At 40.3% G+C, this 13,743-nt stretch overlaps 1 protein-coding gene across 1 annotated transcript in view; it reads right to left on the minus strand.

Annotated features, from left to right (window-relative positions):
- The window catches only part of LOC138016959 (uncharacterized), a 30,043-nt gene extending 16,386 nt beyond the window's left edge, over positions 1–13,657 (minus strand). The window contains exons 1-12 of the mRNA XM_068864146.1: positions 13,582–13,657; positions 12,002–12,113; positions 10,546–10,730; positions 10,122–10,209; positions 9,137–9,244; positions 8,114–8,322; positions 7,123–7,407; positions 5,667–6,303; positions 2,660–4,478; positions 1,882–2,054; positions 811–1,108; positions 494–680 (exon numbers count right to left, since the gene is read on the minus strand). Coding sequence (XP_068720247.1) covers positions 494–680; positions 811–1,108; positions 1,882–2,054; positions 2,660–4,478; positions 5,667–6,303; positions 7,123–7,407; positions 8,114–8,322; positions 9,137–9,244; positions 10,122–10,209; positions 10,546–10,730; positions 12,002–12,113; positions 13,582–13,641 — 4,161 coding nt within the window. The 5' untranslated portion in view covers positions 13,642–13,657. The remainder of the gene's footprint in view (positions 1–493; positions 681–810; positions 1,109–1,881; positions 2,055–2,659; positions 4,479–5,666; positions 6,304–7,122; positions 7,408–8,113; positions 8,323–9,136; positions 9,245–10,121; positions 10,210–10,545; positions 10,731–12,001; positions 12,114–13,581) is intronic.
- Between the last annotated feature and the right edge of the window lie 86 nt (positions 13,658–13,743).

A 13,743-nucleotide genomic window follows, 5' to 3' on the forward strand; every position in this document is an offset into this window, starting at 1 on the left:
TTCTCTTCGAGTGTTGAAAAATATTTCACGAGTGAGCGAAGCTAACGAGTGAAATATTTTTTAACACGAGAAGAGATATTTCGTATCTCCAAGCGACCATGTAATATTCTATTTATTATATAGACACCAATGAAACACTAAATCATTCACGAAACGCATCGAAAGGCGCGATTTTCATATGTAACCATAGCAACAGTGATCTTTTCACATGTGAAAATAACATGTTATCTTCACGTGTGAAGATATCACGTCTTCGCGCGAAAGCTCACTTGGTATTTCATTGGTGTTTACATGAATATTATTAAATCCTTTGAATCCTTTGAATTCCCTTTGACCTTCCTTAAAAATCAGGAATAGCAAAGGACGTTTGGCATTCAATCTGAGAAAATTTCGTTTGGCATACTTAATAATGAATTGGTTCAGTCACGGAAGAACAAATTCGTTTCCACTACTTTGAAGATTTCACCAACTGAACCCAAAAAACACACCTCACCTTTTCCGCCCTCGCTTGGATCTTTTCTTCAATAAAAGTTGCGAAACCTTCGGAAAGCCACTCCTCCCTCCAATCTTTAGCGCCAATAAGCAGGCCAAACCACGCATGCGAGATCTCGTGCGCCAAGCGTACCCGCATACTGCCATCGCCAGAGAGAACGGACTGGGACAAAAACACAAGGTTGGGACTAGAAAGTAAAAAGCAAGATATAATGTTGGTTAAGAAAATCGGTGAACTACGCAACGAGCTGATCAATTGAAAAATTTAAATTTTCAAAAGGCTTTCAAGAAACTCTGCGCTTCTGTGTTCAGACTCACCTTTTGAGACCCATGCAAGCAAAGCACTTTGGTAAAACTAGGATATCCAAGCGTCTGAACGGATAAGGACCCAAAAGCTCACAAGAAGCTTCCAGAAACTGCGGAGCGTAACATAGCATCTCATCGGCCGCGCTGTCAATCAAACTTGTCGGGGCAAAAAGCCGACACGTGATAGGCACGTGAGGACTGTCGCCATATTTGGTTTCGGCATTTCTAGACTTCCGGCTGAGCCACCAACCTACCGCTATGGCAAGGGTGGAACACGGCAAAGGGATAGACATCTCATACAGGAAAGTCACTAAAACGCGAGATGAACAGAATGTAAGGTGAGGTTGAGTAGTTCAAAAAACGAAAGCAAGCGCGGCCCAAACTGAACTCGATTCTACTCGCATCAAGCAACTGAGAGCATTGCAACTATCCTCTTACAACTCACCCCTCGACGGAATTAATGTCCATCGCTGGGTACATAAACGAAGAAATGTACGTCATCGATGATGATGATCACTCGGGATAGATCTTTCCAATGTATAGGATTTTGGCCCAATTCAAACCTCTATAACTCCCCTACAAAGGGTCGGATTTCTAGACTTTCACGCAACATTTAAATATTTTATTATAAACACTTCACCCAAAGGAAACACTAGGTCATTTTAAAAGATACTACAAATCTCCTCCATCGCTTTCAGTTCCGCGGCAAATAGTGTTAACTTGTGAGCATCGTTACAAGCTGGTTGCATGCAAATTATAAAGAAAATCTAACGACCAGATTTTCTGCAAATAAACAAAACAGCATGGCAACGGCATATACGTCAGCTTAACTATCAAAAAACCGAAGTTCGTGTTGTTAACTTGCTTGCTACCATTTTCAGTGACCAAAGGATCAAGGGTTTTAGAGAAAAAGGTAAATGAAACTTAGGTATCAAAAACTGTGTTCAGCCACCTTAAGACGCGTTTGCGCGGTGCCTCAACAAATGTGGGAACGAAAAGGTCTAATTTTCCTGTAGATTACAAAAAATCAACATAGCTGCTGATCATGCGGAAAAATCTAACCCTCTACTGATGGAACCTCACCTTGATCATTACTTGCAGTGGTTTTGCAGAGAAGCTCATTTCCACTCATCAACACATTACATCCCTCTGGAACGTGAATGGCCGCCTGCCACGTTGACATGGCAACTGGGGGCTCTTGACAAGGCATCAGTGAACGATTATTGATGTAAGCTCCAGGAGAATATACACAAGGCCTTTGTAATAGAAAAAAAAGAAAATCTGTAAAAACAAGTTGTTAACAAACACAAAAAAGCTTTTCATATTAAGGACAGTACCTACTATTGTTATCGCGCACACGTACTGTGCAGCTCGAGATACTCGGATTTCCTATAGGTGGTGCTTATTAATACAGGGATATTTCTGCGCGGGTCAAAACTATGCGGAAAAAGCAGACCTTAGCAAGTGCTCTTGGTATCCAAAAAGAAAAATGGGGGTAACCATGCATTTTTCAGAGATAATTAACCTTCAATTTGGAAAATAATGCCATACATTGCTTTGTATTTTAAAGCTTGTTACAAATATTGTTGGTTAATTATCTTCGAAAAATGCGTGGTTACCCCCAATTTTCTTTTTTCAGTAACACTTGTTAAGATCTGCTTTTCCCGCATATTCAGTAAACCGCGTAAAAATACCTTTGAATTAGTAGGCACCGTCCTTTATGCAACGACATGAAGGCGCTTTTGCAGATTCGTGCCCTTTTAGGGAAGAACAATCTTCTTTCTACAGGCAAGTCCCGTTGAAAACAAGCATTCAGAAAAAGAGTTAGTGGTGGCTTTTTATACGAAACTGAATCACTAACTTGCCATCTTGATCCGTTGCCCAAGTCAACGACTTCCCTTCTGGACTCGTGTGATACTTAATCCATATACACCTCGGCCACGCTTTTCCTAGGGTATCGGGCTTCCAAATCTTTACAAACCACCCGTACACTGAATATGGAAGACGCTTGAAAGGCAAATTCTTCTGGCTCGTATCACCCAATATGTTACCAAGGAAACTCTCAATGACCCCGGATGAGGGTTCATGATTCTGCTCCAAAACACCATTCTGTTCCTGGCCGTAGAATTTTAGTTTGAAGTCATCTGGGAGGACGACTTCGCTCACAGATTCGATGTTCACTAACGTGCTGTCTAGTGTCATCTGAAATTGCCTTTGCGTGACTTCTTCATTGCGAGGTTCAACGAGTAACACAATGCTCCCTTTCATGACTTTTTCGCGAAATTTAACAGACAAGTCCAAGATATAGTGCTTGACTAGGACTTCGTCAACATTGGCCATCAATGGCAAATCATCGCTTCTGTCCCAATCGTTTGTCGCAGCACTCTGCAGCTCTTTAGCGACCGTTTCACCCCCAGAATCCACGGCAGAGTCATGCTTTGACTTCTTGCCTGACGAGCTACCCTTATCTCTTGAAAAATCACTAAACGAAGCCCTCTTCCGAGAAAAACTTTCTTCACAAGTGCTATCAAAGTCCATTTCGCTGGCCTCTGAACATTCACACGAATTTGAAGTACGTTCCGAAGTTAAGACATCTGATTCCGTCGATTCTGGCATCCTTTCAAGGGAGGCTCGCAATTTACAATTTCCTTCCCTCTTTAAAACACCTGGACATTTGTTTGTGCTTTGTAATGTTCCAGACATAAAATCCTCTAAAACACACAACAGCACCTTTTCTTTTTTTCTTTTGTGTGGCGGACCATCAAAATCCTTTTCATCTGCTAAGCTCTTCTGTTCCTTTTCAACACGCGCTTGCAATGAAAATTCCATTCCATCACGATTTTGCCAGGTGCCCTTGTTTGTTGTACAACTTGTGGCACCAAACGAAGGTTTCAATTTCCTATCGTCATCATTTTCAGCACTTTGAGATTGAACGCTGGGCTCATCTCTGCCACCCAAACTTACTTCACCCTTAGAGAAGTCTGTCCTGGCAGTTGAAGCGGACAATTTGTCGCTAGTTCGAGCTCCGAACGGATTTATCTCGAACTCGCTAACGTCTTTATCAAGTTCGACACCACTCGCGTTTTCCTCGTTAAACTTTCCACTTTCAGTAAACGAGCTAATTTTTGACACTTCATTTTTCCGACACTTTATGTCAACTAGCACCAGATTAAAATGGTCTCTTTTAGAATGAAGATTAAATTCATTCATTCCTCCGCTTGATAAAGACGTATTGTTCAACACTGAAGTGGCGGGCAATTCCTTCTTAACATACGAATCCGCAGGTTTCTGGTCTATTGGGTTAACAGTAACAGAAGATATTTCACGAGACCTACATGTGGAAGTATCCGACTCGAGGAGAGGCCCAACGACATCTACCTGCTTGGATTCAAATCGTTCTTCCACCGGCAAGCCGGTATTTTCTCCATGACTTATAGCACTAGAGGACAAACCGACGTCTTCACTTTTCGTTTGACAGGACTCCGATGTTTCTGAAGACGTTGGTCCAATACTGGGCTGACATTGGGCGACTGTCGTTCCAATAGGGTTTGACGCAGGTGAAAGTAGATGTAGTCCGCATTTTCTACTCAAGCCAGATAGAACGTGGGAAGTTTCCATGTAAACTTCCTCAAGTGTCCAGGAAGATATTCCATGACCCACTGGTTTGTTACTATAGACAGCTGAAATTACAGAACGAAATAATTTTGTAAGCCTACATTCCGCAACACACTTGAATACGAATAAATGTTATAATAATTGTTATATTCCCAAACACTACACGGCTGTAACTAACTTAGTTTTCATAGATAGTGAATCTCTGAACGTAACTAGACAATCAACGAGATTTACCAGGTCAGCCAGTAGCAATGCTATTACTTATAATCCTAAGCGAAGTAGAACTGTTACTTATCAACGCTCATTTTTCATACGCGTCTGCTGCACAAGGAATGTTCTGCCCGCCGAGTTACGCACAGTCACATCTCCCTAGCCTCATTTAAGCATTCCCTACTTCAATATTACAATAAGGCCTTAGATCTGTACGACGTTGACGACATCAGAACCTGGAGAAGGATCCGTCCCAGGTGCAACATAGAGAGGACTATCCTGTACACGCCCTCGTGATGCTTCTAGCAAAATGAACTCTTGTTTTACTTCCTTTTGATTTTTTTTATTTATATGTGAGTAGCTTGATTTATTATTTCCCATTAACGAAGGATCCATTGTTATTGGCTAGGATGTAGTGGTCTCCCTTCCTAATAATTCTATGATTTCATAAGTATTGTATTCTAGTTAGACAAAGCTAGATAAATACACGTTCTCTGATTGGCCAGCGAAAATTCTGATGACGTAGGTTCGACTCCTGCAATGGACCACTCAGATTTTTTTCCGAGTTTCCCCAAGTCACCATCGAAATTTTAATCCTAGTTTTCACGTCGAGGAAATCTCAAACGATCAGGGATTTCACCCTCGGTTTTCCGAACATCAACCGAAAACTAAAAAATCGCAGACATCCCCGATCGGCTGGGATGATGGCAGAAAAATTGGGACAGTCGGGAGCGCTCCCATTTTCCCGATGCGGCTAAGGTCTCTCCGACGGTTGCCGATCATTTCCGACAAACGATGAATTCATATACGTGGGCGGCAGGTTTAGTTGGGTACCAATCCTCTAAATCGCTTCGCGTCAAAACTCCCGAAGTTCCTTGTCTGACGACAATCACATTGAGACTGACTCCTGGTGATTTGACGATGTCACGCTAAATCTGGACGGTCAGGAAACAGTGAAGTCTCTGTACCAGATATGTGAAGCCAACAGGCAAGAATAGTAAAAACAAACAGCTTAGTGTAGTTGTCTTATGTATGTACTTCACCTGATGGAATTCCCTTTCCAGCAAGTCTGTTGCCGTTTTCGCCAACGGCAAGGTGTATCATATACAGTAACACAGGAAACGACGCAGAACAGTTTCTGTCTCCATTGTCCACAAGCCCTGTCACTGAAAAACGACGAACCGGCAGCTCTTTGACTGAATCCTGATTCTCACAAACACGAGCATCTCGAATTTCTCTCAGCTTGTTCTTGATCACATAAGCCTGCATTGCTGAAATGTGCTGGAAATGAACTCCGTAACAATTATTGTTACCCGTTCTTTGATCACTCCACTCGTTGACAAGTTCGAGAAGATCAACGCTTGGTTTGGCAAATATGGGTCCAATCGCAACGAACAGAACTTTATAATCATCGCAAGGCAAAAGGCTTAAATCTCTCTTCAAAGATTCCCTGAGGGAACTCATCTCACTGATTTTTATTTGCAGAACATTGTACTCAAACTTCACATCCGAAGATTTTCGTATTTGGAGATTTGCTGTTATAGCATGTGCAAGAGCGATGTACGAGCCAGAAGGGCTGAGTTCACCAGAGTCTTGAAATGTTTCGCCGACAATCTCATCTTCGACTTGAACACATATAACCACTCGAACTGAAGAGATGACCTGGCCGGGTGGAGTGACCTGAGAAAATCAACAAAGCCTTTTTGAAATACTGTATAGATCCCATATCCCCGATGCGTCGAGGATTTCTCCGACGGGTAGACGAACACTTCCGACATTTCTAAAATTCTTTTTTTTTTTTTTCAAAACACTCTTGGTACTCTTGAGTAATTATCCATCCCATCCGCTCACCCTTTTTTGATGTGCATATGACCAAATCATATCAAGATCAGCCCTTGTATTCAAAACTAGAGCAAGTTTCAATCGAGTGTCGTAAATCCAAAACTAAAGTAATTACTTCAGACAATCCAGTAAACCAATCAAGTATTTAAACGTAGCCGACACAAAGCGCGGGAAAATGTGCACGCGCGAGCCACGATTGGTTTCGGTTTCACTTCTGATAAGTTGAAAAAGAGGCGCGAGAACTTGGAACCAATCACTAAGTGAATTAATGCGAAGCCAAAGCAATTCGCTAATTACATTCGATACACAATTGAAAACCGCTCTATAGCTGAAAAATACAAAACCAAATAAAAAAGTTAGGAAACAGGGATGGCGCAACGGTGACAGCACTTGCCTCCCACCAATGTGGTCCAGGTTCGATTCCCAGACTTGGGTTCATATGTGGGTTGAGTTTGTTGGTTCTCTACTCTGCATCGAGAGGTTTTTCTCCTTGTACTCCAGTTTTTCCCTCTCCTCAAAAACCAATCTAAGTTGTGATATTAGTTGTTTGTTTGATTTCTTTGCATTTATTATTATTATTATTATTATTATTATTATTATTATTATTATTATTATTATTATTATTATTATTATTACTACTACTATTATTATTGATACCTGATCTTCTTTGCCTTCTCTCAAAAGCTTGTCATCCACTTTATCTGCACCCAGAACTTCAAGTCCCATCTCCCTTGCGAGATCTGGAAACCCTTCTAAACATGCTCTGTCTACTGCATCTTTCAACTGTGTGCCACACGCCAATCTAGAATTGCTGGAAAGCATCGTCGATAGCATCAAATGTAAATCAGCTACTTGGGATCCAGTCTCATAAACTTCTTTGGTACTGCCGCTCAAAATACATCGAAGCTTGGTCTTCAACCAGTGTGCCTCTACTGGCCAATCCTAAAAACGGGACGGTTGAAAATGAGTGTCACCCAAACTCCAGTCCTGATAAACAGCTGCATTTACACTCACCAAAAATAGTGCTAACCCTTCAACTAGCCTTATTGTTGGAAATGGATAGCAAGTGCTCAGACTTAAAGGGACACTTCGGGTTGGACATCAAAATTGGACGTGCATCTTATTACCTGTACAAAATCACTGTTTTTGGTGACAAGACTAAAGGAAGTTAAATGCAGTTTCACTGAGTTAACAACTAGAATCGACTGCAGTCAATTGTTGTCAGAGGTTTGTTATATTTGCGCATGCATTGGATTCCTTGTGCATTGGGTTGTAGAGCTTATTTATCGGTGTGGCGGGAACAAGGAGCATTTTGTGTGCAGCATTTAGCATTTTTTCCCCTCCTTTTTGCCCCCCTCTACTTTCCACTGTTTATCAGACAGTGTGATGGGTGCCTGTCTTCTCGGGGACATAGGGCTCATGGCTGGTTTGTCAGGTTTTGCCAGCCATTGGTGCAGTCTCCATCTTGGAGCTGGCTGCCAATAGTGCAAGCTCCAGGATGTCTCAGGCACCCATCCCCCACTTAGCGACGCAATTGTTAAAGAATGGTTTTTGTCTCCATTGACACCAGAGTAATGCTAAAATAGCATGGCACTGCTCCTATAAAAATAGATCACAAAATGTTGTGGTATAAAAGTTTCAAACTCACCGTATGAGAGCAATCTAGTTTCAATGTAAAGCACGAAGAAATGTGCACAGCCTTCAAAACGTCCATTAGCACTGTCTGGCAGGCCATCACAACGTCATGCAAAGAACAGAACTCTTCGGATCCACACTGTTTACTAAGGGAAAATGGTGTACAGGAGAATACTTGACCTTGGCAGCTTGAGTGACAGCTTAACACAGCGACAACTTCAACTGATAGAGTGCAATGGAAAGGCTGTTATGATTATGGCACTGACCACTTTCATAAATGGTGACTGATTTTTTTCTTTCGTATTAATGCTAATTAGACCTACTACCCTCAATTTGAATTTTCCCATTGTAGCAAGGCTACCTAATTATTAGCATTAAAACAAAAAATATATATTATTTTATTTGGCCACAATCATGAAAAGCTAGGTCTATGTCGTTGCATCTATGTTTAATGCTTGCTAGGACTCTTCTAGTGTATTAATTAAAAGTGTTCAAGGGATAATTTTGAAATCGGAATCATGGAAGGCAAATCCAATTATTAGTGTTTGCAGTATGAGTTTAGGCCATAGCATCTGCATGCAAATTCACCATCATGTAAGCTTGGCTTTCTCCTTGCGTTTAAACTCATCAACAATAAATGAGCTAGGGAGTTGGTGCCTTACAGGTTGGTGGAGCTAGGAGGGTATCTTTGGAGGAGGAAGGAGGCCACCACCTAAAAAGGCACTGTCACACTGAAGAAATCAGTGGAATACTTGCCAACCAGATACTTACCAAGAAGGGAGGGAGGGCAAGGAAGGCAAAATTTGCATGCAAAAATGGCCGGGCAAGCAGGCAAGCAATCAAGCAAAAGCAAATGCCTCCATGAGTTGCTCCTGTAAAGATTCCAGGGCTGCCTTGCCCCACAACCAGTCCAGGGAGCGGCCAATGACCAGCACTGCCTTGATTTAAAGAAACTGACGATTTTCCAATAAAACTTGGGCAATGAAATTAACCAAACAGAATGTTAACTGTAGTGAAGCTTTATATTATTGTGTACCTGTTGACTTATGCATGTTCAGAAACTTCAGCTTTGCAATGCACTCCAATAATTCATACCGACTGACAAAGTTTTGAGTGATTACCAAGCAACTGTGATCCTTAAGTCCTGTGTGAATGGCAAAAAAAAATAGTAAATCTACATTAATGGAGGGGACATATTTTTGACTGCTTAAACCCACAGACACCTCAAATGCCCTTGGATGCCCCAAGTGGACAAGTAAAATCATCTGGCATTAGACATAGTTGGACATAGTAAAATCTGTTAAGTTTCACTCCCAGGTGTCAATTGGTTAAGAAGGCTTAGAGAAGAGACCTCAGTACTTACAATGTGTATATACTTTTGCCCTGCCCATTAAATTGCAGTGAGGCTTTCAGTGATCCTGCATTGATAAAAACTTCACAGTATTTAATGGGACATTTCAGTGAGTGATTACCCTATTGACTCCTGGGGGTTCGCCATTGACAAGTAAAATCATCTGGCGTTAGACAGAGTAAAATACTAAGTATGGCTGGTTTAGGCCGGTTTAGGGCTGAATGGGTTAAATCTTGCACAAGTCATGTAAATAACGTGAAACAGGGTAGATGTGCCAATTAAAGCACTAGCTTTCCACTATTAGTTTCCAGTCTCAACATCACATGTGGGTTGAGTTTGTTGGTTCTCTATTCTGGTCCATGAAGTCTTACTCCACGTCCACACACTACAGTCTTGCCTTCACATCAAAAACCAGCAAATTATATTGATTTGAGCTGCTTTCAGTTGATTTGTACTCTCTCCAGTAGACGAGCTACTTCACTGCACTGCTAACTAGCAGATATTTCGCTGTTTGTATTCTCTTCCCTCTTACTTCACAATTGCACAGCAGTGGTAAACTGAAAACCCTCTGACAACCACAGAGCAACCACAAATTAACCCAACTTAAATATCAAACTTAACTGTCATTATGTTGCTCCATAAATGTGATAACTATTAAAGGTAACATTACCCTCTGCCATATATGCTGCTTTGAGAAACAAAGAAATCCAATCACCAAATTGAGATTGTGGGTCTTTGAGATTTAAGACAGCAAGCACCTAAATGGATTTTAAAAATGTACATGTACAATTTAAGTGAATATGAAAACCAACATTACATTACATGTACAAAGTAGTGGGTCACTGAATATCACAATTTGAAACAATATAATTTATGGTTGACTCGCTATAAATCATAATCTCTTCAGGAACTGATTGCCAGAAGAGTTTTCAGGTGTTATAAGGGTAAAATAATAATAAATTATTATAAAGAAAAATCTTTTCTGGACAAGTTAGCTCAAGCATGAAATTACTGCTGTTCCAAAGGTTTGACTATCGTAAATGTACTGTATGTATTGTTTGTTAAAAAGCAAGAAGTAGTGGGTTATTCCATACCTTTCTTGTTCCTGCAGGCAACTGTTGCTTCTCAATCCACTGTTGACTCTCAGCAAAGTGTGAATTGGACATTTCATTGTCTGTTCCACAATCCATTTCTTTCATGTAATGGTGAACTTTGTTTGTGACATGATTCTCCAGGACTTTGACATTCCTCAGGGTATTAAGAATCCAACAAGGCTTCCCTTGAAAAATAAACCATTACCAGTATTTAAGCTATGGTAATAAGAGCAACAAAAACGTCCAACGTGTCTTGCAACATTGCTGCGAAACTAGCCAAAAAGAGCTGTTGTGCATTTTACATCCGAGGCACACATGTATAGAATTTCAGAAATGGAAGAACATCACACCGTAAAAAGGAAGTTTAATTAGCCAATATCAAAAATACCATAATACTCTTTATTTGTCCCTCCCAAATTTTCCATAAGTATTGTTTTTATTTTCTCTTGGGACTTCTAATGGTCCCAAGAGAAACTGGAAACAATGCTTATGCAAAATTTTGTAGGGACAAACAAAGAGTAAATGATATTAGCTAATTCCTTATTACAGTGTAGTACTTAAATCACTTTTTTTTTAGTTTGTACAGCCTCTCAAATGCATTATATTTTGCAAAAAACCATCATCTGTATGCTTCGCAAGTAACAACTAAATGCACAGTGAAATTCAAAAATTGGATCCGCGAAAAGTACCGTAACTCTTGCCACCCGTTACAGAGCTTGACTGTGAAACAAAGGAGAAGACCTAATGGACATTGCTCTGACCCTGTAGCTGAACTTTCACGTTGCAGTGTATGTTGTTGTTGTTGTTGTTGTTGCACACAAACTTGAACCTTATGACTTTGTCTCTATAACAGATGTTTGAATACCATGCCAATGTCCATGCTGGCGGTCTTGTGACTCCATATTTCCTGGCTCTTGTTCAATTTGTCATGTGACACAAAGATAACTACGCGTTAGGATGCAGAAAATTGAAGTACTCTCAAATCTTTGCTTGGGATTGTCCAATTATTGACCTGAGAAATGTTCATACCAACGTTTCGTTCACGTCGCCTATGTCAAATATTGCAATATACTTTGTCTCTTCATTCTACCTTGATTACTCCACTGTGTAACTTGATAGTAGTATAATCAAACTTACCTTTTGATGAAGGCCAGAAATAATCTATACTATTATTTTTATATTAATTTTTTATACCTTTGTTTCACATTGTACAAACGAGAAACTTAAAACCAGGGTACAATGCAGTTACGATCAAAAGATGACGATTTTTGTGAAATATGATGAAAAGTTGAACAAATGCGTCGTCACGTCCCTAAGTCCCCATGTCCCCGAGTCCCCAAGTCTTGTGTTCCCGCATCTCTGTCCCACTTTTCAAACCAGCAAAGTCTATTGTAGATGGAAGCACCAACTATTATTAAATTTTGTAACCAGCAAGGTCTGGGAGAGGAAGGCCTACCTTGCAAAGATTCTGCATGTTCCCTGCATTGTGGAAAGTTGCATCTAATGTATCTTGTGTCTCCTGAGGTGTCACATTCAAAAACTGTGCTGGTGAAACGTGAAAGGAGCTCCTGGTGTTAAAAAGACGAAAACACACCTTTACTAAATTATCTTGAATCCATCAACAAGAAATGAGGATGGGAGGGTTGGCTGAAAGAGTTTGTGGAGCTTGTAATTGGAACAATAAGTAACGATTCAAAGACCCACGACTCCCATGGTGAGGTATGTGGTGCATGGGGACTTGAATCGTAACTTTCAAATTTATTCAGCTTATGTGGGATAATTACCAAGCCGCGAAGTGATGTGGTAAATATCCAACACTAGCCACCGACACAAAAGGAATATAGCACAAAAAGGTGATTTTAACTCATTTATTCCTGCAAAGATTACAACATTTTCTGGTGCAAAATTTCCACGCAAATTGCTCAGAGGTGAATAGCACAGGATATCCTGAGTTTGAGTAGCCAATCAGCATGCATGTTCAATGCTATTCACTGTTTTAGTATATACTAATAGTTATTATAGCCCTTCAAAAACAAACCAGCAGTAGTTGACTCTACAGCTCTCCCAGCTGAGAAGCTTAATATTTATTTAATTGAGAATTAATGCGTCCTCAAGGTACTTGTATCAAGCCAAAAGGCAGTCAACAAAACCCCCAGGGGGAGGGGGCATCATCATATAAAGGGTAATGAAATATTTGTTGGCGTGTTTATACACAAGCTTTATTAAAGATGACAGGAGCCAACAATGATTGTTGTTCATTAGGGTTTGACAGACAAATCTGACGATAGGGTAGGGCATTTGAACACCATTTTGGCCAGAGGGGGTGGGAATTTGAACGATCCAATCTTCAAAAGTTAAAATGCCCAGGGTTTGCCCGGAAAGGGGGGGGGGGGGGGGAAGGGAGGATGTTGAAGTTTTGAGTTGATTGGTGAATTATTGCTCCTAAAGAAACTGCTCCCATAATTATCTTAAACAATACAATACAATACTTTATTTAAAGAGGGTAGCATATTAACCAAAGACAGTTTCTAACATGTGGCCCTCAACACTAATAACAAAATAACAGAAGTGAAATATATACAAGATACAGATAAGCTTTAATAAATTATTGACATACTAGGAGTAACAAAATCTAATTGAAAAGTAAAAATAACAACGTCGAATAACAAAGACAAAAAATAATTTATAAAGAAAAATGACAGAAATAATGCATAAGGAAAATGTATAACTGAATATAAATATTAATAATGTAAGCTTTTTAAAAATGGATAAAACGCGCTGTCGCAATTATCCAAAATTGCAGCAAGAGCAAAGGAAAAGTCGACATCAGAAACAACAGAGTTCCTCCAGGTGTGAAACAGTGATAAGCTTCGCAACGAATGAAGTACGAAGCTTATGCTTTAAATGAAAGTGAGACGCAAGAGAAGGTAATACGAGGACTTACTGAGTTTACTCGTGGACAACAAAAATAAAACAAATTAACAAGAATATTGAAAACCCTTACACTCTGACCAGAAAATCGTAGCAGAGCTTTACCTTTGTTGTTGCTCTGTGGTCTTCCCAGGAAGTGTCGGTTTTTGTTGCTTGACCGGCCATGTTGAAACATGACGTAAGCATCAGGTGGCAGTGAGTATGGGTACCGTTAATTCAAGGCAAAGTGCCCGCGTTGGAAAACAGTAATTATCAGCAGTATCACCT

The sequence above is a fragment of the Montipora capricornis genome, chromosome 9 (assembly GCF_036669925.1).
Source record: "Montipora capricornis isolate CH-2021 chromosome 9, ASM3666992v2, whole genome shotgun sequence".
NCBI classification, from domain to species: Eukaryota; Metazoa; Cnidaria; class Anthozoa; order Scleractinia; family Acroporidae; genus Montipora; species Montipora capricornis.